This window comes from Columba livia, chromosome 9, assembly GCF_036013475.1.
Source record: "Columba livia isolate bColLiv1 breed racing homer chromosome 9, bColLiv1.pat.W.v2, whole genome shotgun sequence".
In the NCBI taxonomy this organism is placed as follows: Eukaryota; Metazoa; Chordata; class Aves; order Columbiformes; family Columbidae; genus Columba; species Columba livia.
Genome location: NC_088610.1, coordinates 18,729,291 through 18,755,447, shown reverse-complemented (window position 1 = coordinate 18,755,447; position 26,157 = coordinate 18,729,291). Strand labels below are relative to the sequence as shown.

General features: G+C 41.4%; 1 protein-coding gene across 13 annotated transcripts in view; it reads right to left on the bottom strand.

The window, feature by feature from the left end:
• The window catches only part of PAX3 (paired box 3), an 80,725-nt gene that overhangs the window by 16,633 nt on the left and 37,935 nt on the right, over positions 1-26,157 (bottom strand). For 6 of the 13 annotated variants that reach the window (XM_065074108.1, XM_065074110.1, XM_065074107.1 and 3 more), the window contains one exon: positions 10,146-10,351. In XM_065074108.1, coding sequence (XP_064930180.1) covers positions 10,146-10,351 — 206 coding nt within the window. The other 7 variants (XM_065074112.1, XM_065074114.1, XM_065074117.1 and 4 more) reach the window with 2 other exon arrangements.

Here is a 26,157-nt window from a genome sequence, read left to right as displayed (position 1 = left end):
TCTGCCAACAAGCGATTCCTTCCTGTCATTCTCAGTTCACGTTTTAAGTTTTTGAAGTCTTGGATGGCTCTTACTGCCTCCAATAAAGGAAGAGGCTAGACTTCACAAATACAGACATAATAAGAGTTGCAAAGCACATCAGATAATATTGTTTTTATAGCAATTACACCTGCCACAAATCTGAAGGGCAACCTGCAACAGCAGGGGTGCCTGGACCAGCACGTACCCACACTGCCCTGCTGCAGGGTTACAGCAGCTCTAGATTACAGCACATTACACTGGCCCTTATCTGAGGGTAAAACGTCATTTTGGGCTGTGCTCTGGGCTTCTCTTCCACTTGCTCTTTCATAGCAGGAATGGCAGGACTCACTGGGCCATCTGGTTTCTGATGTAGGCCATCTGTCACCATGTAGTTTGATCCTGCTTCATCCTCTGTTCAGAATGAGATGCTCAGTTCACACAGCTGCCTTCTCATTTGGCCACAACATCTCCTCCTTGATTACTCAATGCCACTCCAGTTCAAGATTTAGGACAGAGGGATAGGTGGAGCCTCTGTTCTACCTTAGGTTTTTGTTGTACATGCTAACTCTCCCTCTGCCTCCACACGAACCATTTCTGAAAGCAGCTGGCAGGAACAAGGCACCAGGGTGGAGAAGTGAGACCTGCATGAGCAATGATTGAGTATGCATCCAGATCCAGCAATATTTTCCACTTTTTCATCCTACAGACATCTATATCCTTTCTCACCTCTCTCCTTACCCTTTGCTTCCCTCACTGACATTTAAGTCTAAATTTCTTATTTACTTCTTGCAGGCTCCTTCCACCTGCTTATGCCTCCCAAAGCCCACCAGTGTCACACTCCTGCAACAGTGTCTGTTGAAGATGATGAAAGAAAGGGAGAAAGAGGGCAAGACATGCTGAAGAGGGAGAAGAGGCTCTGCTAAAGAACATTTAGGAAGGATAATGGAGGTCAGAGAGGGAGCAGGGAACAGCAAATGCATGTTGTAATTAGCCTGCCTGGGTCATTAACTGCGGCTTTCTCCATGACACTCTCCCTTCTTCAGGTCAAGAGGGTTATCTGATAATCTTCAAATGCTTTGGGAACAGTAACTGAACCACACTACATGAGAGGATTTCACTGAAGAAAACGAGGAAACAAGATTTTTGTTTCCTCTACAGATAAGCAGTTGTCTTTGAGCCCTAGATCTCCATTAAAATGTGTCAGATCCCAAACTTTAATTCGGTAGTGAGTGATTAGTATCTATGTCAAATTTTATGCTTTTATTTGCAGATAGATTTCAGCTCATTTTACAGATCCGCATTTTTCCAGAACTGCAAATATGTATTAAACGTCCCTGAAATGGACACACTTGATGTCAAAAAGCTTACATCAACCCCACAACAACTGTACTCGCACAGAGCCCAGTTGCCACGTGGAGCCCCATTAAATTAAATGAGTGCAGGGGTGCAGGAACCTGCCCGGGCTGTGTGTTACCACCTCAGTCACATGCACCTGGGACGGGTTTGATGGGCACTATATGACTGGCACCCGTGGCACTTGCTGCTGGCACAGCCGTGGCTCCGGCCACTGCTGCCCCATCTGCCACCTCACACCCCTCCTGTGCCAAAATCAGCCCACCAAAACCCCCTGAACAAATGCAAAACACCTCACCAGTAAGTACCACGGGTCTGATCCACACATCTATTTGTTTCCCTTTGATTTCAACAGGCTCCAGACCAGACTTTGTAAAAATGCTAAAAACAATTTATCTTTAAAATGACCGTAACTCTTACCATCACACATTTTTACAAAGGAATACACTGAAGCTCTGAATCTGTCATTCTTGATGTTTTAACGCAATAGTTTTTACTGTAAGTACTATTTACTATCACAACCTCACCCTTTTCACATGGCTCAAGATTTGGCTTGCAAGTGTGTTTAACTCCCATTTTACGCCAGGTAACTGCAGATTTCATATGTTGTGTGTGACAGAACACAAAAAACAGAAATAACGTAACAGTAGGACAGAAATAAAAAAAAATGCAAGTAAAATTAAATGGGAGAGTTAGAATGTTGAAAGAGGGTTTTGGAAAGTCCAGAAAGGATTACTCGAAACTATGTAACTCAAATCTAAATATTTTCTTTACATTTTATGTAATGTTTATTAAAATTAATCAGATCCCAAACTTTATACAGTAGCAGTTATATCCTATGTTAACTAAAATTATTTATTATTTTTTAATCATATTCTTTCACTTGGACTATGTCCAGCTGCCCTGACTTAGGCTCAAGAGTTCAGGATTGTTTTTTTATTTTTTAAATCAGCATATACCATGAAGAATCCATGTGTACTATTACCGCTAATTAAAGAAATCTTGAAAAATTTTGCCAATATCAAGTCAAGACTTGAAAATAAATCTGGTCACCACAAGCCAACATGGCTGCTTAGAAACATACTGTAAACACCTGGGGAAATGTTGTCTTTTGTTTGTACATCTCCAACATGATCTAATAAACACAATGTCCTATTATATTCAGCAAATTTCAACTTCCACCAGCCTGATAAAATTCTATCTTTTGAGAGGTGTTTTCAAATCTAGCAGGTCCCCATCGGCTGTTTCTGTTCTGCCACCCCCCTTCTGAGGAGGAAGCGACTGTCACCTGGATGCAGAAATGCTCTGGGTATCACAGTATCACAGTGTGTTTGGGATTGGAAGGGACCTCAAAAGATCATCTAGTCCAATCCCCCTGCTGGAGCAGGAACGCCTAGGTGAGGTCACACAGGAACATGTCCAGGTGGGTTTTGAATGTCTCCAGAGAAGGAGACTCCACAACCCCCCTGGGCAGCCTGTTCCAGTGTCTGTCACCCTCACTGAGAAGAAGTTTCTTCTCAAATTTAAGTGGAACCTCTTGTGTTCCAGCTTGATCCCATTACCCCTTGTCCTATCATTGTTTGCCACCGAGAAGAGCCTGGCTCCATCCTCATGTCACTCACCCTTTATATATTTATAAACATTAATAAGGTCCCCCCTTAGTCTCCTCTTCTCCAAACTAAAGAGACCCAGCTCCCTCAGCCTTTCTTCATAAGTGCAGGTGTCGGACTGTGAGAAAGTGCCACCATGTAGTGGGAGTAACAGCAAACCAACTCTAAACAATCCATGTCTGCTTCATCTGATGAACCAACATACCTTGAATGTTGCCTTCACCAGCAAGAGCACGAATCTGGGTGGAAGACGAAGGCACTTCAAATCACCACTACTGCCCCGAACTCTCGCATGGAAGCAAAAGCGGTGACAAGCAAGCTGCTGCATTTTGGAGACTCAAAATACAGCGTTCTTACACAAGCAGCGCTGTGTCTGAAGGAATGGGATCTACTTGTCTTGGTGTAACATGCAGGAGCTCTAAATTAGGTCAGCGTTTTGCTTGGTGCTGTGCAAATGCAGACATGGACAGAGGAAACAGGGCTTCCTGGAGGGACCCCAGCATCCAAAAGTGATGTTGCACCAGGAGCCAAGTCACGCTCATCTTAATGAAGTATTGGCTCCCCGGTTCCTGTGTCACTTTCAAATATGGAATGTAAATTACTCAGATGATTTGGAAACAAAATTGAGCCCCAGTCTATGGCTGAAATTTACATCTCAAGAGTAGAATCAAAGAAGATGAAATTTAGAGCAAAAGGAAGGGAATAAAAAGGCCTGTTAAGGGAAGTAACTATTGGCGGTTCCAGTTTTTCAAGCATCTGAAGCTGTACTGACCAAAAAAGAAATCACACCACAACAGAATATAAATATATATATATATGTATATTTTTCACTGATGTAGAATGGATGAGGTGAAGTAATAAGTTTCTCCCATCTCTATTTTCTAATATTTAAATGCTGTCTTATTATCATTTTTCCTTTAATTAGTTCACAAGTTATCATGCCAACATCTTATTTTGTTGATCTCAACAGGATGTTCTTTAAAAGATGCATTTATTCACTTGGGAACATACTAGTGTAATTAGCTTTGACATTTCAACAATCTGATCATAAACACAGAGTGCTCTATGTGCTTTTAAGGCAAAAAGATCTCTGATCCAACAGGGCAAAACATCTGAGATGTGAATTTTGCAGGAAACCCATGGATATTATGTTAAACACAGTCCTTACCATTGCAAGCGTAAGTGCCAAAAATTCGGAGTCAAAAGACTGATGGATTGTTAATGGCACTTCTAACTTTAGACAGAGGGAGGGTAGGGTTTTTTTTCCCCTCCGCTCTCGCCTTATGATATTTTTCATGGTATCTTCCTCCCTACTCTCCCTGTTCCCCACCTCTCCCTTCCCCTAAAATTCACATTTTAAGAATAAAGTCTGTCCATCCTGACAGCAGGCATCCCTGGTGGGTGCACTCTCAGGGGGGTGCCAGAAGCAAACTGGGGAGGCTGAAGAAGGAACTCCTGCTAATGAAGCTGGGCTGCACCAGCCTGGACAGAGCCAACTCCGTTACCTTTGCAAAACACAGCAACACAGTTTCCAAACACAGCACAGTGTCTGCTCCTGCAGTCCCTGCTGATACCCGACCTATGTTTCCTTCAACTGCCTTCAGAGCAGCCTGGGCATGAGCTCACATCCTCTCGCCAGGCCAACAACTGATATCAGCACTTGTGCCTGCCTGACCCTACCAGGAATCCATTCAGAGAACACAAAAAAAGACAGGGCAGGGGGAGAAGAAAAGTGGGTTTTCTTCTGTTTTTTACTGCCCAGTGATACAGTACCAGCTGAGCTCCAGAAGAGCATGGCCAGGGACCAGCCACAGAAAGAAGCAAGAGTGGCAAGAGAATTACCTTGTAGCCAGTTGGCAAAACAGCTTTGCTGTGACATCTGCACACACCTGGCCCCGCAGGAACAAGGTCTAACACGTATGCACAGAGGCACACCATGGGAAGGACACTTTCCTCACAGCATCCCAAGGCAGCACTGCCACCCTGCCAGAGCGACATGTCAGACACTGGTGGGAACGCCACAGTGATGGGAAGTCATCCCAGTTGGGACAGACCAAGTTAGCAACCTGATGGAAACCAGGGTTCTTCTAAAACAAACCCTAAATAAATAACATATTTTTTTTTTTTTTTTTTTTAAAAAAAGGTAAAGTTAAGAGACATCAGACCAGAAAACCACCAGACTCTGCCAAAGGGAGCAAGGACTCAAAACTACCTTCCAGTGCAATCCAGCATACTCAAGTCTCATAAGTTTCTTTGAAAATACTTTGATTCAGTACCACACAAATACTTCTAAAACATTGCAGCTGAATAGTTCTGCAAAATATTGAGTAATAAGTGAATTGAACTGTGCATTTATAAATTAAAGCATCACTAATTCAAGCCCTTAGGCATCAGGGACCAGAAAAACAGAATCAAAATCACATCCCTTCTTTTCTTTTATATTTAAAAATGTCTTGGGCCTGCATATGTTCGTAGTTGGTTAATTTACCCATAAGAATTTCTCCTTTACCCGGGGCGGGGTGGGGGAGGCGGGGGGAATAAATCCGCAATTACAAGGTTATCTAGTACAAGAATGCACACAGCATTTTCTTTCTTTATCCTATATGTGATTCAAGAGGACAGCCTCCAAAAAAAAGGCACTATAAATTCTCCATAAACCACATCAAGAATAACTGTAAGAATCTGCTGAAAGCTCTTAAATGTTCCTGAATCTGTCTGATGTTCCTTTACCCCATCTCCCCATAGGACTATGCAACTCAGCGTACAAGCTCAAATAGTTTCAGAGAAGCTGAGGCCGAGGCCAAATAAAGACTTTTTTTTGGCACAGGTCTTCCCTCCCCCGTGATTTCCCAATGAATGCTTTTCACTGTTTGCTACTGAGAAGAGACTATTAATACTGAGAGACTGGACTTCAGAGCTTTCAAACCTTACTACCAGCTTAAGAGTCATTATTTCTTTTCTCACCTCTCCTCGCACTATCTTCTCCAAACTGCCTCCTCCCCTCCCTGTACCACAGCGAAACAAACAATATGCAAACACAGCACATAAATTTTTTAAAAAAAGTCTATATAATTTTTCTTCTGGCTACTCAAGACTTCTGTGCTCTTGGGACTTTTTTATTTGCTGACTATATAATAAGCTTTTTAGACAGGCTTACAAGCTGATTACAAGTTTGACATGGGAACATCCAAACCCATCCTAGTAGCCTGGAGAGATGTGCCTGGATTTTCAGACATGTTCTTTTGTTAAACAATGTTTTCATTTTTTGAAGTTTTTGAGCAAACCAATTTAAACCTGGGACTTGGCTGAGAATACTCTTTTCACGACAGAACATACTCATGTTTCAGAATTCTTCCTGACTTTCCTGCTTTTTCACCATTATTCATGGACTAAGATAGTCCAGACAAATTTCTCCCATTGATGCTTAGGGTTTGGCAGGAAGGCCATGTCCCAGATGCTTCTCATGGCGGGACATCCTGCTCTCCATGATCCAACAGAACCAGAAGCACATCCTCAACATGGTCCAACATCCAAGTCTCGCATATCAAATCTGATAATTTGGGAGGCCAAAGAGATTTAGCAGAGATTTGTCTGACTGGCCAGCCCCCACCACCCAAGGCAGGATCCTGGCCCTTCACCTGCCATGGGACACACCTGAACCTTATTTAGAAATCCTTTACCAAAAGATGGAAGTGAACACCTCGCCACTGTCGATCTGAAACAGGCTCCAAGCTGCTGCCAGGTTTCACCCAGTTTATTCAGGTCTAAAAATAAGCCTGATGTGAGAATCTAGAGGTGGCCAGAAGAGATGCTACCCACTTCATTCCTTATGTGCCATTTGTTACAGAAACCATAACCATGCTGCTCCAAATCTCAAAAAGAACCTTTGATCTTTATCTACACTAGGGAAAACTTCACTTTTAGAACTTGCCTTCAGATTGAGTGAGTAAAAATAAGCCACAGAGCTTATAGGTAAGTTAATTCTGGTTTAAATGAGGTTTTTGAACTGGACCAGTAAAGCACTGCACATCTGTGATTTTTACTCATAATACATGACGCTTTAACTTCATACTTCCAGGTTACTACCACTTTTTTTTTCTTTTTCTTTTTTTTTTTTTTTTTTTACTTTTTAATAAGCTGTCATCCTTTGGGACTCTACTTATGTTTCTGAATTGTATCTGATGAATGCACAAGACCAAGAAACTTTCCCCCTTCCCGCTGCAACTAACATGCAAGAGGGAGCTGGGTGACTTTGGAAGAGGCAGCAGAAGAGGTTCTCCTGGCTCCACACGCAGGGAAGAAAGCCTCAACAGTCCTTGAGTAGAAAGATGCTGCAAGAGGAATCGCAGGCAGCATCTTAACTCCTTATTATACCCAGTACTGAAGTATCTGCAATGATTGTAACTATACATCTCATTACTCTCACAACATGGAGTTTGTTGTAACAAACGCTTTTCCCCAAAAGATTTTCCTGTCTCCATGATTAAGTCTACAAAAAACATTTACAATGTAAAGTTTCTTCTCAGTTGCTTGCAGCTTTCAAAAAATCCCTTCAGGAGTTGAAATGTTCTAAATTTAATCTCAGCCCAGAGGCAACTTTTTTTGCACTTCCAACAACCAGCTTAGAAACATGCATTTGGTTACCCTTCAGCAGTGGGAAAGTGAGAAAATAGATGGTCCAGCAGTTTAAGACTCTTCCTTTCACGGGTGCTCAGAGATCGCCTCAGGGAATAGAAGGGAAGGGGAAGCACGGGGGCGGCAGGGTAGAAACAAAAAGAACAAAACACGAGATGCAAGTGCTACATGGAAGGATTGAGGGAATAGCAAGGTTGGTCCAGTTGTAATCAATTAAGTAGCTTCCTAGACGATGCAAAACAACTCTATGAAATTGGGTCTTACAGCTTCAGAGAAAAAAATAATTATCTGGGCTGCAAAGAACCAGCTTTTAAATGATATTTGGTTGTGAAGCAGTCAAAGAGATCTTTGTGTGTATATCTACGTAAAATTTGGTATCTCTGATCTCTATCACACTGTTACCAAAAGAGAAGTGTGACTAAGAAAGCTTGAATGCTACATCAGTACGGCTGTCCAACCCTCCAGCTCTCTCATAGGGTTATTTTCTTTTCACAGGTCATCTTTTATTTCATGTCCATCATAGGTGGCTATTTTAAGGGGCTATAGAGAGGTGCTGAATGCTGATAAGGCAAATCCTGCATCCCTTAATCCACTGCTAAACCACACTGCCAGGTTTCAAGGGTACCAGACAGATGGAGTGCTCTAGGAAACTGCCCACAGGCTGGCTACTTCGACCCCAGCTGATCTTTAATCCAGAAAGGTTTTGTTCTGGTATTTTAATCATTGATCAACTGGGAACTTTCTTCCATGCTGGGTTAGGTAAAATATCCATATGTCAGAAGTACCGGGGAATTTGTGAGACTGTAGATCATAGGAATGGTGTGAGACAGGATGCGTCTCAAGGGAACCAAGGAAGCCATAAGGAATGTAAAAAGTCACAGGGTTAAAGCCACATTAGGACAGCTGTTATGTTAATGAGAGCTCTGCTTTTCTTCTAGCTGTGGGTCATTGATTTAGAAAAAACATGAACAAGGTCTTTTTCATTTTATCATTTTTTTCCATTGAAGCTAACATAGCCTGAAACGTCATATCTTAGATCCCATTCATCTTGCTAACAGAACTTGTGTAGGAACTTATCTTTATTATGTCTGTGTGTGGATGATTCCCAGGGCTTGATTAGGCCTTACCTGGCCCAAGTCTGTACATGAAGCTGTTTTGCAAGCATTTTGCTTTGTATAAATGTTAAGAAAAGAGTCATGCACCACTGAGTTTGCCTTCCAGACAAATTCATCCATACATCTGGTTTTCTCCCAGTCATAACAAACACTTACAAGAAATGCGGTGTGAAGCCTTCTGCAAAAATATTTATCAGGTAAAAGTGAAAAAGTCTGGATCTTTTAAGACAGATACTCAATCATACAGCCATGCTGCAATATGCATGCTTGTCTTATACAGGCAGAGGAATATCTTTTGTTGCTTATTTCAGCTCTTAGCATATGAATGCCTCATCTGAGCTCCAAAGGTCAAAACATAACAGGGTTTCACCAAAGCAACCAAATTCACTTATATCCTTGGCTAGATCACAAGTTACTGTTCATTTCTCCTCCTTGCTTAGATCACAGGCTGCAACATTTTGCTTGTCACCCAACAGCACATTTGATTACGAACACTTGCAACTCCGACCAATTCAAACAGGGCATTGTTTTTCCAAACAACTCTTAGATGTCAAGAAAAGACCAGCAGAGGATTCTGCCTGTGGTATTGAACATTTTACAGGACATGCTTCTGTGCCATGAAACAGATTAAGACCTAGTCTGAACCTGAACTCCAGGGTGCAGTTTATTCCAGAATTATTTGGGTGCTATTTGCCTGGGTTTGGACATCTGAAAATCCAGGTTCGTGCCTTTTTTTTTAAATTTAAATCAACACTATGGTTTACTCCTCTAGCACGTTAGCTTGTTTTAGACAATCCAGATCTACATGAAGTGGTGAAGATCTAACAGTTATTTGAGGGTTATTTTATTTTGGGTTAAGCCGACAGCAGGGATTAAAAAAAAAAAAAAACATTACAACGTTTAAATCAAGTGAACTTCAAAAGCTAATCTAAAAGTAAACTGTAGATAATGCACCAGTAACTTGCATAGCTCTACAGACACATTGTCCTTTTTAAAATATTTTTCTCTCCTCTGTTAATGCCTGAAAGACCCAAACAACAACAAAAGAAAACAGTTCAATAACTATAAACTGGCATCAACAGCTGACTTGATTACATGAAGAGTGCTGTACAACGCATAAAACAACAAACTGGGATAATAGACCTTCTTCTCCAAAGGCTCAGTATTATATTCATGGTAGGTACGGAACAATTACTGTGGAAAACACAACTTTTTTTTTTTTTTAAGTAGTGTTCTTAAGCAGTTGAAAAAAATCAATGTCCATGTACAGATACAAAAAGCCCTAAGTTTGTAAACAATATAGCTTCACGTTTGCCTTCTACCCAAGAGTATGATCAAATAAGAATATAAAAGGATGGACATGCTAACAGAACAGGATATTCCCTTTGTCAGGCAGCTTTTAAATACGTACCTGGACACGAGCCTCCGTGAGCTTGGCTCTTTGCGCGAGTTCTTCCCTAGTATAAATGTCAGGGTAGTGTGTCCTCTCAAAAGCTCTTTCCAGCTCTTCCAGTTGCTCTGCTGTAAAGGTTGTCCTGCTACGACGCTGCTTTCTTTTTAAAGGTAAATCTGGTTCAGAATCGATGTCAGAGCCTTCATCAGACTGGGGTGCTGATGCTCAAAAAGAGAAAAAGAAAATTAAAGACAAAAATTAGCTTTAATAGTGTAGAAAGAAAAAAAAAAGGGGGGGGCGGGGTGCAAAATATTGGATCAATCGATGATATCTTCTTGTATGGAAAAGCTGCTTTTGCCCCCATGACTCAGAGCTAAGTTGGCAGACTTCAAAAAAGTAAGAAACAAATCAGAGTTACACATTACGTTGTGCAAATGTGCTCAAACAAATAAACACTTGTCAAAATCTCAGCTACGAGTTTAGCACCTTTTCCTGGCCCAAGAATATTTAAGGACCTCCAGAAATCTTTTTGAGTAAATGAATTATTCAATTTCTTTGTTCTAACTCCTCCAGCAGTTTGCAAGTGTTTCAAAAACTTGAGTAGTCCTGCTTAGTCCCAAGCAATCAGACAAGCAATGTGACCTCATTCCTTTCCCTGAATGGTTGAACTGACATAAATATTTGTCACACTGGTGTGTGTATTGTAACTTAAACATTTCAACTTCATAGACACACACCCATGAGACCTTCCCTATAGATCCATCACTGAGACCTTACTGCTGAAATTGTTATGAAAGTGAATACTAAGGAATGGGGAGAGCTATTGAAGAAATTAATTCTCATATACACGTACGTATTTATTTACTTCATGTCACACATAGTATTTGTCCTATACTCTGAACAGTATTTTAGCTATGTTTGTGTTAGTATATCTCAGCACATTTAAAAACTCCTGCTCATCTGCAACTTGCCTGCCTTAGGACCACCTAATATAACCTTAGGACAGGCCAGGCAAGTGTTAATATGCAGAGGAAAAAAAAACAAAAACAAAAAGCACAACAAACACACGCACACCCAAACAAAACACTACACACAAAACCACCACCACCAAATAAATAAATAAATAAATAAATAAATAAATAAATAAGAGACACACATTGCACAGAGAAGCCCTGTAACAACAGATCAGAGCAGTATTCTGACTTGACTCTTCTAGTTATTATGCTAAAGCGAGGAGACTCCAGCATGTGTAATGACAAGAGTTGAAATACACAAACTGCATTGCTCCTTCTTCTAAGGTTTCATCATTGTTCCTCATCACCTTGGGAGGTTTTCCAGCACGGAGTACAGCTACACACAGATATGTTGATGCTTGGCCTCCAGGGAACGTGACTGCAAAACAGCCGGGCTGCGTTGGACCGAAGGCCCCTCACACCACACCCTGAGTCAGTACTTTAGGAAAGTCAGCAATAAACAGACCACATACAGCACGTCCATGACCCAGGAAGGGGCTACCAGTTCTTGTGATGAGCAGTTTAAAGATAAATCAGAACTGAAACTCTTACTGGGTGCCATGGCTGTGGAGAGGGGGAGGTCCCACACAGCCAGGTGCTGGTGTCACTGCCCGGTGTCCCTGTGCTCCTGGGCAATCAAGTGAACTCCAGCTACAACCCAGCCACTGCTGAACCCATTGCTACAGCTGTGAACACAGCAAAGCCTCTGCCCGTGCTCAACCACATTCTTTCTCCAACACACAGTAGCAAACCAAAGGAGTAGACTTGTGCAGACAGCTGCTGTCCCAGGCGACAAGCACTCCCCGAGTCTTCAAGGGAAACCACCTAAAGAGGGCAGGCACTCCCCAGCGATGCTGAAACTGCTTGTTCAGTTGAAATACAAACATTGTTTCTACTAATTCAATAATGCCAAATGAATTACTGATATAGACATTGATTTAAAATAATCTTCTTAACGTGATTTATTTGGAAGTAACTGAGAACACAAAGCCAAAAAGAAATCACTGTTTCTCAAGCTCCAGCTAAAACTCCCTACCATGTTCATTCCCAGCTATCTTACATTTCCAATTTCACTCAAGCTGTTTGAACTAATAAATACACCTAATCTGTTTACTTAGTCTTACAGCATGAGAAAGACAAAATGTTTTTTCAGAAAATTCAGCTGAAGAGTTTATGAATTTCTGTGTACCAAAGAAAGAACAATCACTGCTAGACCAGAGGCTCTTATGTGAAAGCTATCTTCGTTGTCCAGACATCATCGATATCTTGGACCCCACAAACACAGGACATCAAGAGAAGCTCCCCTAGAACTCAGCATCAACCTACTGTGAAAACATCCAACTCCCGGAGTCTCTTACTTGCACAGAAGTTTTGTGCCAAGTAGGACTGGATTATGATGTTGTTCATCTAGAGAATATTGTCCTCAAGAATAAATGGGAATCAGCACAAAGATCCCATTCCAAACAGTTCAAGTTCATTAAACAGAAAATCTAGGGTACCCTGAAGTGAACATAACACATTGTCTGAGTTAGTAACAAATCCCAAATCTTCTCAGTTAGGGTCTCAAGTGACACCTGCCTTCCCCAGGAACTGCCAAGCTTCACGGTGCTGTTCAAAAATAAAAAGAAACACAGGATATTTAAAATATAATTTCCCTATGTTAGCCTCAGATACAGATCACCCACCTTAAGCAGAAGAGCTGTTGCTGACAAGCTGGGCTGTTGGAGGAGAGCACACTAGCCAGGCCAACAGGGTCATGTTGGCCAGTAGTGCACTCTGACCACTCCTGACACAGTAACATCTCAAAAAGAGCTCAGGAAGGTCCCTTTTGGAGACAACTTCTCCAATGAAAGTTGCCTTCAGTTGTGTACAATGAGTTTAAAAAAATTAATTCCCTGATCTCAGGAAATCTTTATATACTCTCTTTCAGACTCTACACCTATGTATGTTACTTCTTCAGACAAAACTAAACTAAAAAGGCAGCTTAAACTGTGCACTCCACTTTAAATAGTGGATCTTTATTGCTAAATTTCTGACCTGAATTCCCCCACCAGCTGGATAGGGAGTAAGTCTTTCTGAAAAGATTTTATGAAGACTTAGCAAAATCTTGTGAAGTTTCCCTGCACCTTGCATTCATACAGCAATGGGAATGCACAACTGAAACACTGACAACTTAATTTTAGTTTTACATTTCATTAAGCAGTATATGAAAGACACAAAGGCAAACCAGTCAGAAAAAACAACTAAACAAAGTATCTGAGAGTCCAGGACAATGTATCTAATCAAGTGCAAACATTTAGAGATAAAATAATAAAAATAAAGTACAGAGAAAACATTTCTTAAATGAAATGGTTTCTATTTCTATCTGATTTCATTGGTGTTACCCTTCACTGGGCCTGGCTGCTATGTGTGGCTTTATGGAAAACATTGAGTTTCTTTGTCTTGTCTGATCTGCAATATTAAAATCAGACAAATATCATCTCAAATGAAAGCTGTGCTACAGATTATGTTGGTTTTATTCCTAAGTCTTAAAGATTATTAGTTTCAAGAAGGTTTTTAATTCTTATTTTTCCTTTTTAAAATAACATTATTAAAATGTTATATAGGTAAGAAGCCTATCAGAGTATTTGCTAAGCACATAAATTGGATACACCTCAGACTTTGATAAAAGCAGTATTTGTTTTCTATATGTTCAATAGCCATAGCATATTGCCCCTTTTGCTAAGCAGTATCTCACGAAGAGATCCTCTGACTTCCATGATACAACAAGATACTATTCAGCACAGATAAAGGCGGTCACATTTTAGCCGAGTTATTTTTGTCTCCATCACCTCCACAGAACATACAACATACATATCAGTAATCTTTACAGTTGTCTTAATGATGTTAATACTCCAACCCCTCCAGCTACAAACAGGAGAAAGGAGGAGACTCCCCAGCATCTGGGGGATCCCCAGCCAGACCCCTGGGGATCACCACTTCCCTCCTTACTGCAGCACCCAAAATGGGACACCCATCTGAAAGCACTACCAGTAGCTGACCCATGAAGTTTAATTAAAGAAGGAAGAAATTACAGAATTAAAGAGTAGTTATTTGTCCTTTAACCCCTTGTGACCTGTCTGGTGGCCCGAGGAAACACTGCATGGCAGTTATCACCATAAAATGAAAAAAATCTCTGCACAGTGTCGTAGGTATTTGATCACCTGGAGCTCTGAAATGGTCCCTTTTCCAAACACTATAAGTAGACACATCGGGACAAAAAAAAAGAAACTAACAAAATAATGCACAAGAGGTCATTCTGTAGGTTGTTCTTCCTCTCAGCAAGACATTTCATTTGAATAATTAAATAACAAAAACATGACAACCATTTAAAGCCCATACATTACTGGTGCAGCACAGTGCACCTGACAAACACAGGCAGAGGTTGTCTTTCTGAAACCCGTGAAGGCACAGCTTCTCTGGCTATCGTTATGTCACTGTGAAGTTTTAAAAAAAAAAAAAAAAAAAAAAAAAAAAAAAAAATATTACTGAGCCTCTTCCTCTAAGCATAAGAGCCTGCGGTCTGCCCTAGATAAATTCTGCGTAGCTATGGATCTTGCTAAAATAAGACCAAAAAAAAAAGTCAAAGGCTAGGGTGGGTTCTGGTGGCAGTTTTATTTGCTAGCTACCCTTCTTGGATCTTCCCATTTCTTTATTTGTGCATGATTAATTTCACAGGCTCCCTCCCTCATGCCACATCTCTGTGACTCAAGGCTACGGCTGTGACATCCCCAGCTTTGGGGGTTCGGCAGCGGGTCCCACCAAGGGCTGTCTGATCCCACCGCCTTTCACCCCAAAGGGATGCGGGTGACCTCCCTCGTGTTTACTCGGGTGCAGGCGAGGAGGAGCGCAGGGGCGCCGCTACCCCCACACAAACCCGCAGCAAATGACAAATGACACTTTCTCTTTGTGATCTTCGGGGATTTTTGTTGACTTATTTGGAAGTCTTTTGTTGGGTCCTAAGAAACGGCCTGTGGCTGAGGCCTATTCGGCCGATTTCCACGCTCCATCTGTGGTATCCATCAGCGGAGCCTTTGCCCGCATTCAGGGCTCTGACACCTGCCTGGCAGGATGCAGAGGCACAAAGACGGCTGCAGCGGGGGCCAGGGGGGCGGTGGGCTGGGGGGGCGCGTGATGCAGGGGATGCACAGCAGGGGTTAATCCAGCCACCCCAAACTGCAGCACCTGGAGGGGGTCCCTCCCAGACTGCCTCTCCCTGCCAGAGGTGAGGGGCCTCGGGCACAACCCTCCATCACACTGCAGGGGGAATTACAGAGGAAAGGTGGGGCGAGCTGGGAGAAATACCCCACTATGGGGGCAATCAGTCACCCCAGGCACCAGCTAAATAAACCACCTACGCTGGCTTGCTGCGAGGCTGGGAGCAGGGGTAGGTGGCCATCAGTGCATTCCTCCCTTCACCCGTGTTTGTGTTGGGGGAGGCTCTCAGCAGCTGGCCTTTCAACAGGCAACGGGCTAGAAACACATCAGGCATCCTTTCTTTCCTCAAAATAAAGTCCACAGGAAAATAAACCAGCATCTTCATTTCCTACTTTCAGCATTTCTCCTCCCCTCTGAGCAGTCCAGTTTAGAAGCAGGCTCATATTTGCATACAAAATACAATGAAGACTCTGGAGCTGACCCACAACCTCCCCTCCTAGAGCATCAGCCCTTCTTTTTGCTGTATTTGCCTGGGGAAACTTGACGCCAGGCTCCCCTCTCCTCCCAAAACCTCCCTGTCACAGCAAGAAGCCATTGCAAAGAAAATACGCCCTGCCAGGTCGGTGCTAATCAAAACAGGACAAATAAACTCTGACACTCAACAACTCCCTGAGTGCCCGTAGCCCTGGGTGGAGACTGCAGATCAGTTATGAGTATGGCAGGAACTCAGGGGGCCTGGAGTCACCCCCCAGCCACCTGTGAGCTCTTTAAGACACCACAACTGAACGCCATATTTATCTAAGATAAAGCGTGCTCCCAAGGTTAGAAGAGCACCCCTAAGTCTGAGGTTGTGGCGCTCCCACCCAAGCAATTTTAGCAAGTTTACCAGGACTCAGAGCTGCAATTTTATCCATTTCACTGCTCACTTTCTGTGAACAGCAAATATACAAGAGAATTATCAGTGTTGCTAGAAAGCAACGGAATACTTTGTACAGCGGTAAATAATCACCAGTACTAAAGTTACTTTCTACTGTCATTTTGATTATGATATATTAAAATACAAGAAACTAAACCAAAAGAGCAAACCTCTGTTACAGATATGAATATCGCTCATCTAACAAGGATTGAGTCACACTTCAATAACCCCTTTGAAGAATGCTATTTGCAAAGGCCAAACTTGCAGAATCATTGTAAACGGCTTTCTTTTAATTTCACGGGAACTTTACAAAGTCTGCAGTGAAAAGATGAGAGAAATGTGAAGAAAATATGATGCTGTTTAAGTAAACTGATTAATAAGAGTAATTAACCTATTACTGGAATTGGAAAAGAGCAATCCCATCTCCTCTGAGCTCTAAGCTGGAAAAAAAGTCAGCACAGAAAAGTAACAACCGCCACATCACTGATAAAAGTGATTTTCCCAAGATAAGTGGATGGCATTTTTATTTTGTTTGAGCTGATTCACACAGAGAAATGTGCTTTGTACAGCGAAGTGAAAAGGAAAACAGTAGCTGCAGTAAAAGGAAATGGCCAACAGTGACTTTTATTTACAATTACCAAGAGACAGGCTATTATTGACCATATGTGCCACAATCACCCTCCTTATCATGGGTTGGCCATCATGTCCATTGGGAGCTGTTAATGAACTGAGTAATTGAGCTGCTGACATGTGTTACCAAAACAAAACAATAGGAAGAAGAGACAAATGAACATTTTATTTGCCAATCAGAGTAGGTTCCGCTTTTCAGAGAGCTGTGCCTAAGTAAGTGGCTGAATACATAAAACAGTGCATTGAAGGCAAGCAGATGCATGCACAATAATGGTTAACTGACAGCCTATGGCCCATCTGTGCTTAACATTTTGTTAAAGAAATTACTTGACTTGCTAAAGAGACAAATCATACAGCTGCCCCAAGTGCTGCATTATAAGAGATAAATCATTAGCTAAACTGTTTCATGCTTAAAATGACAATGCATATTAACAGTTTTGCAGGGACATTTTGTCAGCACAGCTTGATGCAGTTATAATTTACAAAAAAATGTGACAGCTCATAGCTATTAAACGATTTCAACTTAGAAGAGAATGGCAACAATGTGAAGACAATTTCACCGCACAAACAATTCACAGTCTCTTCTTTTTAGAAATATATCTAATTTTTTTTGAATGATGAAATAATATAGAAAGAAAAAAACAAAACCAGCCAGTATCTAACTGTTCTGCACCATTAAGCCGCTAGCATGTACTTCATTCAAAACCACAGAGCATCAAAAAGGAACACATTCCATTTTAAATATCAAAGACTGCATCGCCAGCATTAAGAATAAATGGCTAATTCTTAACTGTGTGTGAAAGGATAAAGAATTTCTAGAGTGAAGAGGAAACTGCAAATACAACTACAAAAATCTCTCCTTATTCCCCCACCTCCTATTCCAAAAAGAGATTTGTTTTGTTGACACAAGTAACATTAAAGGATTTACCAGCATTGCATGTGGGCCTGATCCCACTCTCAAGTTTCACTGCTGTGAATTTGCACTGGGAATTACTATCGTTATTATTTTATGTTGTAAACTAAAAGAATTGCAGTTAGCACTCGGATCCTGTTGAACGGGTAGTGTAGACACATGAGTGCAGATAGCCCAGGAGCCCGCCTCCCCACCCAGGCACACAGACCAGGGTAAACCAGACCCTAAAACAGATTTACCTGAACAACTGTGCTGTCTGACACAAACAAACAAACAAACAAAAAAAAACACAACCAAGCAAACCCAAACAACAAACACACCCACACCTGTGGAACCTTTCCCTGTGGTTTCAGACACTGGTGCCTACATAAGGGTTCTCTCAGGTTTAATGACTAAATAAAAGTTAAATTGCTACAGTTTTCCTCACAAAGACAAGACTGCTGTGCTGACTTTTTGTGGTTTCTATCCACTGGCCTCAAAGGACAGCTCTGCTGTTTCCACCAGTGTGAGAGCACAGCTTGGTCTGGGCAAGCTTTGGCCTTTGCTCAATCTTCTCAACAGATCCAGGGAAGGGGTTTGGCAAGGGGGAGCTGGCACCGTAATAACCCCGACAAAGTGCTCCAGCACCAGCCCATACAATCCCACTGGCACTGGGCTCCCAGTCACTCCAGACCACCTCTCAACACAGCCTACTGACTCAGAGAAGAGGGTTTCTGAAAAGTGCAAAGAAGAGTCACATGTGGGTCCTATTGATTTCCACCAGGAGCTCATGAGTTCCCACAGCTGGGGGCTTTTCCAGCCCTTCTCACAGGAGCACTCATGGTAACACTGCAAACACAAGCATTGAAACATCTTGTCTTCTCTCTTAACACCAGGAGATTTTAAGGAAAAACTTCCAGAGGGCTCAATAAAACTACTTTGTTTCCTAAACTTAGAAGAATGTGAAGGAAACTAAATAATCAAATCCAAATGAGGTTTGCTCTTAACAGCCTTTAGGAAGTTGATATTTTAGGCAAATTTTTATATTAAAAGACAAGAAGAGTTAATAAGAAAGCTAGATTTCTCTTGTACAAATCCCAAAACATACCAAGGAAGGATTGGCATCGTATCTTCAGGCTGGTATCAGCTGATGGAAGAGCCGATCAGTAACCAATTAAGACTGAAAACACTGAGTATCCCAGGAGATGGAATTTATCAGCTGAGAAATTAAATAAAACAAATGAAGTAGTCTCGAGATAAATAATGAGACTGTGTTAGCGGGTTAAAGCACTACTAATAATTGAGCTATCAGCAATCTCCCACTGTGTTAAGCAGCGTGGATTCTTCTAAAGGAAAAATATATATATGTATATGTCTATGAATTGTATTTGGCTCAACCCTTTGCAACAACAGCATGCAAACAGAACTCCTGAAGTTATACAAGCTGATCAAACCTACTGGGTACACTGAGACAGAAAAAGCTTACAAGCATTTTTCAAAGACTGCTGTGTGTTGCTTCACTGGGTTTTGATCAGCTCGTAGCATGGATGAAACATTTTGGAAGAAGAAAAAAATTAAAAAACCCACACACACAGCTGTAGTACAGACACTTATGGTAAAAAATTTTGAGAATGTTTTAATACATTTCCTTGCTCTCTCAAGTAGTTCTAACACCTGAATTAATACATTCTTTATTCAACCCAGACAAACACTGACAGAGCAAGCTGTAGTAGATAGTTTCATCTCGATGTCAACATTACAGTCCTCAAAGTCTCTATGGGAAATTAAGGCTATCATCATCTTCCTAAACCCACAGCTGCAGCCAGACCACCCCTCAAGCCACTTTTACCTACTGGAAGGCTAAACTGAGTTAAATGACCAACTCTATCACTCTCAGGACTTGGAATGGTCAAAATATTTTCAGACTTTATTTTTTTTTTTTTTTTTTTTAAGACAATAGTCGATTTTGTCATTGAACGCTCCATTTACTGTAGAAATCACTTTCCTTTGCAGAAGATTGCTGGGTTTTGTAATAGAAAACTAAGAATGCTGATTTTTTTTTTTTTTTCTTCCAGACTTCAGCCAATAAACAGGTTGCATTTTTCACCAGGTATTTTTCCAGTGATTGATTTTCCAAGGTACTACCTACTCCTGCCAATTGCCTCTTTTTCAGCCAAATCTGTTAGTAACTCAAGGTCACTCCCATCACAACTACATAAGAATTGGGGTGCTGACCTCAAAATCCATCATCTTCTGTCATGGGACCTGGTTCTACAGGGTACTGAGCCCTCCAGTCCCACTGGCCAAAGACAGTCTCTGCCCCTATAGTTGTTCCAGGATCTGGGATGAAAGGCCCCTTTACAGGGTTACAATGGGACAGCAGCAGGGTGCTCAGCACCTCCTGGGTTACATCCTGTGGGGTGTTTCATTCCCAGCCCCTGCCTCAGGCACTAGCACAGGGGTGCAGGACTCTGTGGCACACACAGCACTGTTTCAGTCATTATACTGCCTGTGATGCCATTACAGTAATTAACTGGAGTCCATCCAAGAGCTGATCACCTGCAGATTCTCCTTGTTTCTTGCCCTGTGGGGTTTGTGTGCCAGGGAACTCCTGGTGTCATCCTTTAATTACCCTTCCCAGTGATGGTCACCCAGGAGCTCACAGTGCAACGCCTACACATCACTCAGACTGCTCCAGTGAGGTGAGACGTGAGCAAACCAACCTCACTAAAGCTGCTAGAGCTCACAGATGCCACTAGACCATACTGTTGCCATACTGCAGGCTATTAGTGGACATGAGAAATTAAAGCAAGATATTTTCTATTTTATTTTTTTAGGTAGACATTGAAACAACTGAAATTTGGGTGATTAAACAAAAAGGAGTTCCAAGTTCCATGCACACGCACAATGCTATAAAGAGATTATCACTGATTTGCTAATAATAAGGCAACGTATACAGCTTGCTGTGTATTCAAAAGTAATATGGAGAGCTCAGTTTCTGAAGAAAACACACAATTCTTCAGTCCAACAGGAAAACCAGAAAAAAGCTGAACATCAGCCCAGCTCAGAGCAGTCAGCAGACAAGACTGATAGGCTGTGCTGGGCTGCAGCCAGCCCCACAGCACCTTTACAGCACAGAAAATGCATCCAGCTGGGAGTCACTTTTGATCCATTCTCTACACCACAGACATATGTAATTCCCATACGTTTGCCCTCACTTACTACTTGTTGACAGATGCTGATAAATGCTCTTGAAAGCCTACAAGAATGATGGGTGCTGGTGAATGCTTGACTGTAGAGATGTCAAAAGTTATTTGACTAAACATATACACATTTACATCACCTGCTTTGAAACATCTACAGATATGAACAAAGTTATAACAATCTCTGAATTATTAGTAGCCCCCAAAACTGAAAAAGTAACTGCCCCAAATACTGTGTGATATAAACACACGGGCTTTTCTGAACTATTCTAGTCACACAAATAAGACAGAAGCACAGGATACCTGTTAGAATGTCCTGTAGGCTTTGCTTGGACACTAACATTGCAAAACACATTATAACCCTATTATTTCTTTTCCCCCCACCCCCACTATTTATTTTGAAAGAGTATTTGTTCAATTTGAATTTGTCCAATTTGATTTGAATCAAAATGAAATAAAGTTTTAATTAATATCAAGCCCCATTATATAACCCCAACATTAACAGAGATTTCAAACAATGAGAAATGAAACGTGCATGTTGATAAGCATGCAATTCACAGTGTGCACAGAGCACAGCTTACGTAGTATTTACATTATTATGCTAATATAAAATGTTAGCCTATCTATTACTTTCACTATATTAATTTTAGCAGACTTCACCATGACACTTTCTATTTTGTAGCTGTTTAAAAGAAACTGTGATTTGAAGCACTTCAACAAAATTTGACTACAAAACATTTCCTAGAAAGCTGTAAATTAAACAAAATAAACCAGAAAAATTAAGCAACAAATAAGGTTGCTTTGATTTTTTGGGGGATAGGGAAGTAAGTGCCTTCACTCAATTTTAAAATATAATTCCCACAGGCATTCAAAGAACTGTTCCACACCAGTGCTACCCAGCCTTCATTTAACCCACAGACCACCACAGTCCCCAGGAGAGTCAGAGACAGTCCCAGCCCCTGCACAGCTTTTTGCAAAGGGTTGTGATGAGGGTGTTCATGGGTTTGGAGGGTTTTGACCACCCTCTTTTGGGGGAAAGGGAGGGCAATGGGCAGGGTTCAGTGGCTGGCTATTTAAAAAATTATTAGTTATTAAAACTAGTTGCTACTATATTGTCAATTTCCCAGCTTTCTCTGCTACAGGGCAAAGTAGTGGAATATAAACTCCAGGGGTTTTCCTTAAAAGTTCTAGGTCAGCCTTTAAATAAACAAAAATATTGAAAGAGTCTGAGCAAAGGGATAAAATTTTAGACTGGGATTTAGATATTTTTTTGGTTTCTAACAGTCTCATGAATTTGAGGCTGGCTTGGCCCATTTAGCTAATCTACCTGGCATTTATTAACAGCTGTGAAGAAGTACAGATCCAATACTACACCCCTGTGACATGTCACACATGAGATAACTCCTGCATCCCACTGTGATTACAGCCTGCCAGGTCTGGTACCCAAAACATGCAACCCAAGGTGCCAGATCCCCCACTGTCACTAACTTCTCCTTCCTGATTATTTTCCACTCTCGTGCCCTCTCACCCTGCCTTGTTGTTTCCAATTCGAGCTTACAGTTCTTCACTCTTGCACAATGCAAGCTGTTATGGGATGCCAAAATGTCTTGGAACTCTGCAGTATTGCACTTGCTAACACACCTGACAAAAAAATTCAACATATTATTAAGCACTCTCAAACAGAATCTTTCTTACTACAAATCGGAGTCGTATTTTTTGCTGTCTCAGCTTCCGGAGACTTAAGGAGCACAGAACATGCTACACACACTATCCTCAACATGCAGATCCTTTACACTGCCAAAATATACTACAAGCACACTTCACCTACAAACTATGTGTGTAAGTGGGTACAGAGTAGGGCACAGTCTGCAAACAGTGCGTGCATGCATAAAAATACAAAACACGCCTTCTGTTAACACCAACAATGACAATCATCTGGTACGAAGACAAGGAGAGAAAAGGCAACAGCTTTAATATTATAAAGGTGCAGGTGTGCTGTGGGATCTTTCATATCCTGAGCACACAGGTCAAGGCAGTGCTGTGATACATGCAACATGTACGTAGTGACCCAACAACATAAGCATCTGGGGTTTCCATGACTTGAAGTGATATGATTGTCTAAACAGAGAGTATTTAAGGCATATGTAAGGTACAAAAGCACACGTACTATCACTCACTTGCTCTTTGCCATTCCCAATGCTCTTTGCCATTCCCAATGGCAAAGACACTTTAGAATTTAGTTCTTCATCCCAAATATTAAATGCCAGTCTCATCATTTCAGTGGACTTTCTATCAAACTTCTAGACTCAGATGTAGCCCTCAATCACCCACAGGTACCAGGAATTTCCACGCACAGAAGACACAATGTAAATAGACTTTAATTAAGTTTTTTTCCCAGATAGGAACCTAATGAAACTGCCTGTGCTATTCTTGGAGCATGAAGAGGAGTTCATTGTTAGATGATATTCCACACACTGAAAAATCAATAGTTTCATTAAAGCTGACTGTTTTACCCTCCAGAAATAGGGCAAATTCTCTAAGATAACAGTGAAAGTGGTCCCAAACAGATCTGCAATGTTTAAAAGTAGAAAAAAAAAATAGCAAAATGCAAACACATGAATTCAGAAAAGTTGTTAAAATGCCTAGCTTCTTAGCTACAATCTTTGATCTCTGTAAAATCAGCTATCTTAAATTGTTAGGCTGTAGGGTTAATTGATAACATCTATTTAAAGGTCCTCTTTATTTCCCAGAGGGGAGAGGTGTTTAAAAAAAAAAAGCATTATGCCAACTATACAGCTATAAAAATTCTGGCTCCTCCTTCATCTTGCCTTCCAGTGCTACAGCACCGCTGAGCTGAGTCCGTTTGTTCCACTCACATGTGACAGAGCACTGCAGCCTGAGAAGACACATGTGTGATGCTGGGTGCCCAGTAATACTGCAAGGGACAGTCTTAACAGGAAGACATGTAATGAGAGAGCTTTCTTAGTTCGCAATAAAAGTAATTCTCGTTTCTAATTTCTCTGAAAACATTGAAATCCTCCTAACACTGCACCACATTCAAAAGTAAGAGGGTTTCTTGAAAGCAGCTTCTTCACATCTCCAGGGTGCTTGGCATTTGCCTGCCACTGTACGAAGCCATAACAGGTCCTAAAATGGGAGCTTGGGTTTGGTTGCATGAGAGCCATCTCTCGTCTTGTATGTCCAGTCTGGAATAGAAATACCCCCATGATGATTACTGGAAGAAGCACAGCCACTAACACACAGCCCACCTCTCCCTACCTATGCAGTCAAGAAGTATGTTTTTTGGGGGGCTTTTCTAGGACACTCTGAAAAGACAAGTATCGAACACCCACTGAATTCCAGCAGGATACGTACTTGTTTTCTATTTGTCAGCAAATGTTTAAATGTTAATTTTTTTCCTTTATTCACACCCTATAGATTGTAAGATGCAATTCTCTGTCTGCTCTGGGTCAAATCCTGCTGAGAGCCACACCTAAGTGTTAAATACAAATTAGGAAGTCAAAACCTGGCCTGCAACCCAGCCAGCCAGAGCTGGCCTGACAGATGCCCCAGATGTCTATAGGGCAGCCTCCGAGAATGAACTCTGCACAATAGCAGAGAGACAGAACAGAATAAAAGCTGCATGCTCCCAGCCAGCCTCCTGTGTCTGCGAAGGAAAACAGAGATCAACTGAGAAATAAGCTTTTTGCAGCTTTTCTAAGTGTCTCCTTTTTAATATTGGAGAAGCGGGGTAAGAAGATCCAAGCTCTCAGGTTTAAAGCTATTCAAGGGGAACTCAAATCACAAAAACAAACACAAGAGAAGCACTCTGTGAAAGCCGTGTTTTTGAACTTTTTGCCTTCATCTACTGTTGGCCAAGCATTCCACATTTCTCTGTCCCTGGTGGCACATAATGTTGTGCCTTTGGGCTCACAGCAGAAGTCTAGAATGTTCATTGTCGCTACAGAGATTGTATTTGATAGGAATGAACAGAGAGGCTTCGTTGCTGTGAGAGCTTACTCACATCTGTGCAGCAGGTCGGCTGTCAGGGGGCTGAGACCACTGCTCACCACTGAGCTCAAGAGTCTCCATCTCTGCTTTAAAGCCTAAACTTGTCTGGTGCACTGTCATGTCCTTACACCATCATGTCCTTCTCACAAGGGCATCTTAAGCTCTGTGTTGGTACAGCACCCAGAACAGTGGCAATCCTGTTTACCATAGCACTACAAATAACAACAAGAGGCCTGGAAACACTTCTAATGTTTTCAGTGACAATTACCTTATTCAGACACTCTAGTTAGACTTTCCAAATCATGGTCTAAGGGCATTTACCAAATAAAACATTCCACTCAAACTTCAACCCAGGCTGTGCTCTGGTCAGCATTCATTCAATTCTAACATACATCACCAAATATAAATGGATTAACCAATAAGTGCAGTGGATAACAGTGAATGCTCAGATTGCCATCTTCAAATAAGAGCCTGCCTCTATCATTAAAATTTTTAACAGCCATGTTGTTTTGTTAAGATAGCAGAATCGGTATTGCTAAAATCCCTGCACTGCTTTGAAAGTCTCCTTCAAACATCCAGAATTGTTTTGCAAAATCCAAACATGCAGATTTTTCTTTGGGATTTGACTGCCCAGGATAAAAAAGTTTGAAAAGGTGGTTCAATCAAAACAGAACCTTGTTCTGGCTCCCACAGTGACCTTTGTCTCACTTTTTTCAATTCCACATGGCTCAGAATCCTTACTGTGTGTTTTTATAAGACACAAAGCCAATATAAGGACCACTGAGAATTTTTATCAGAACAAGAATAATAATTAAGATCTCTGTGAGGAAGAGTCTAGGGCATCTTTTGACCAATTCACAGCAAGTGGGACATTGTTGCCTGTCTCAGAGCAGTCACACATTTAACTAGAGTGACAAAAAACAAGTATTGTTCCCTCAAGGAATATTACTGCGTTGGAGACTTGAATTTTCATTGCCACCTGGGACCATCAAGGTTCAGCAGAAGGTTTGTGAACTTTCTAAGCAAGCCTGGACTTTGTTTTGAATTTAAAAAAAAAAGATCTATTTATGGTTTTGCATCAAAGTCATGTGAAATGTGTGGTTTTGCATGGCTTCAATTAGAGACAAGCCTGAGGCACAAAAATCTCAGATCCTGATCTGGATCCAGA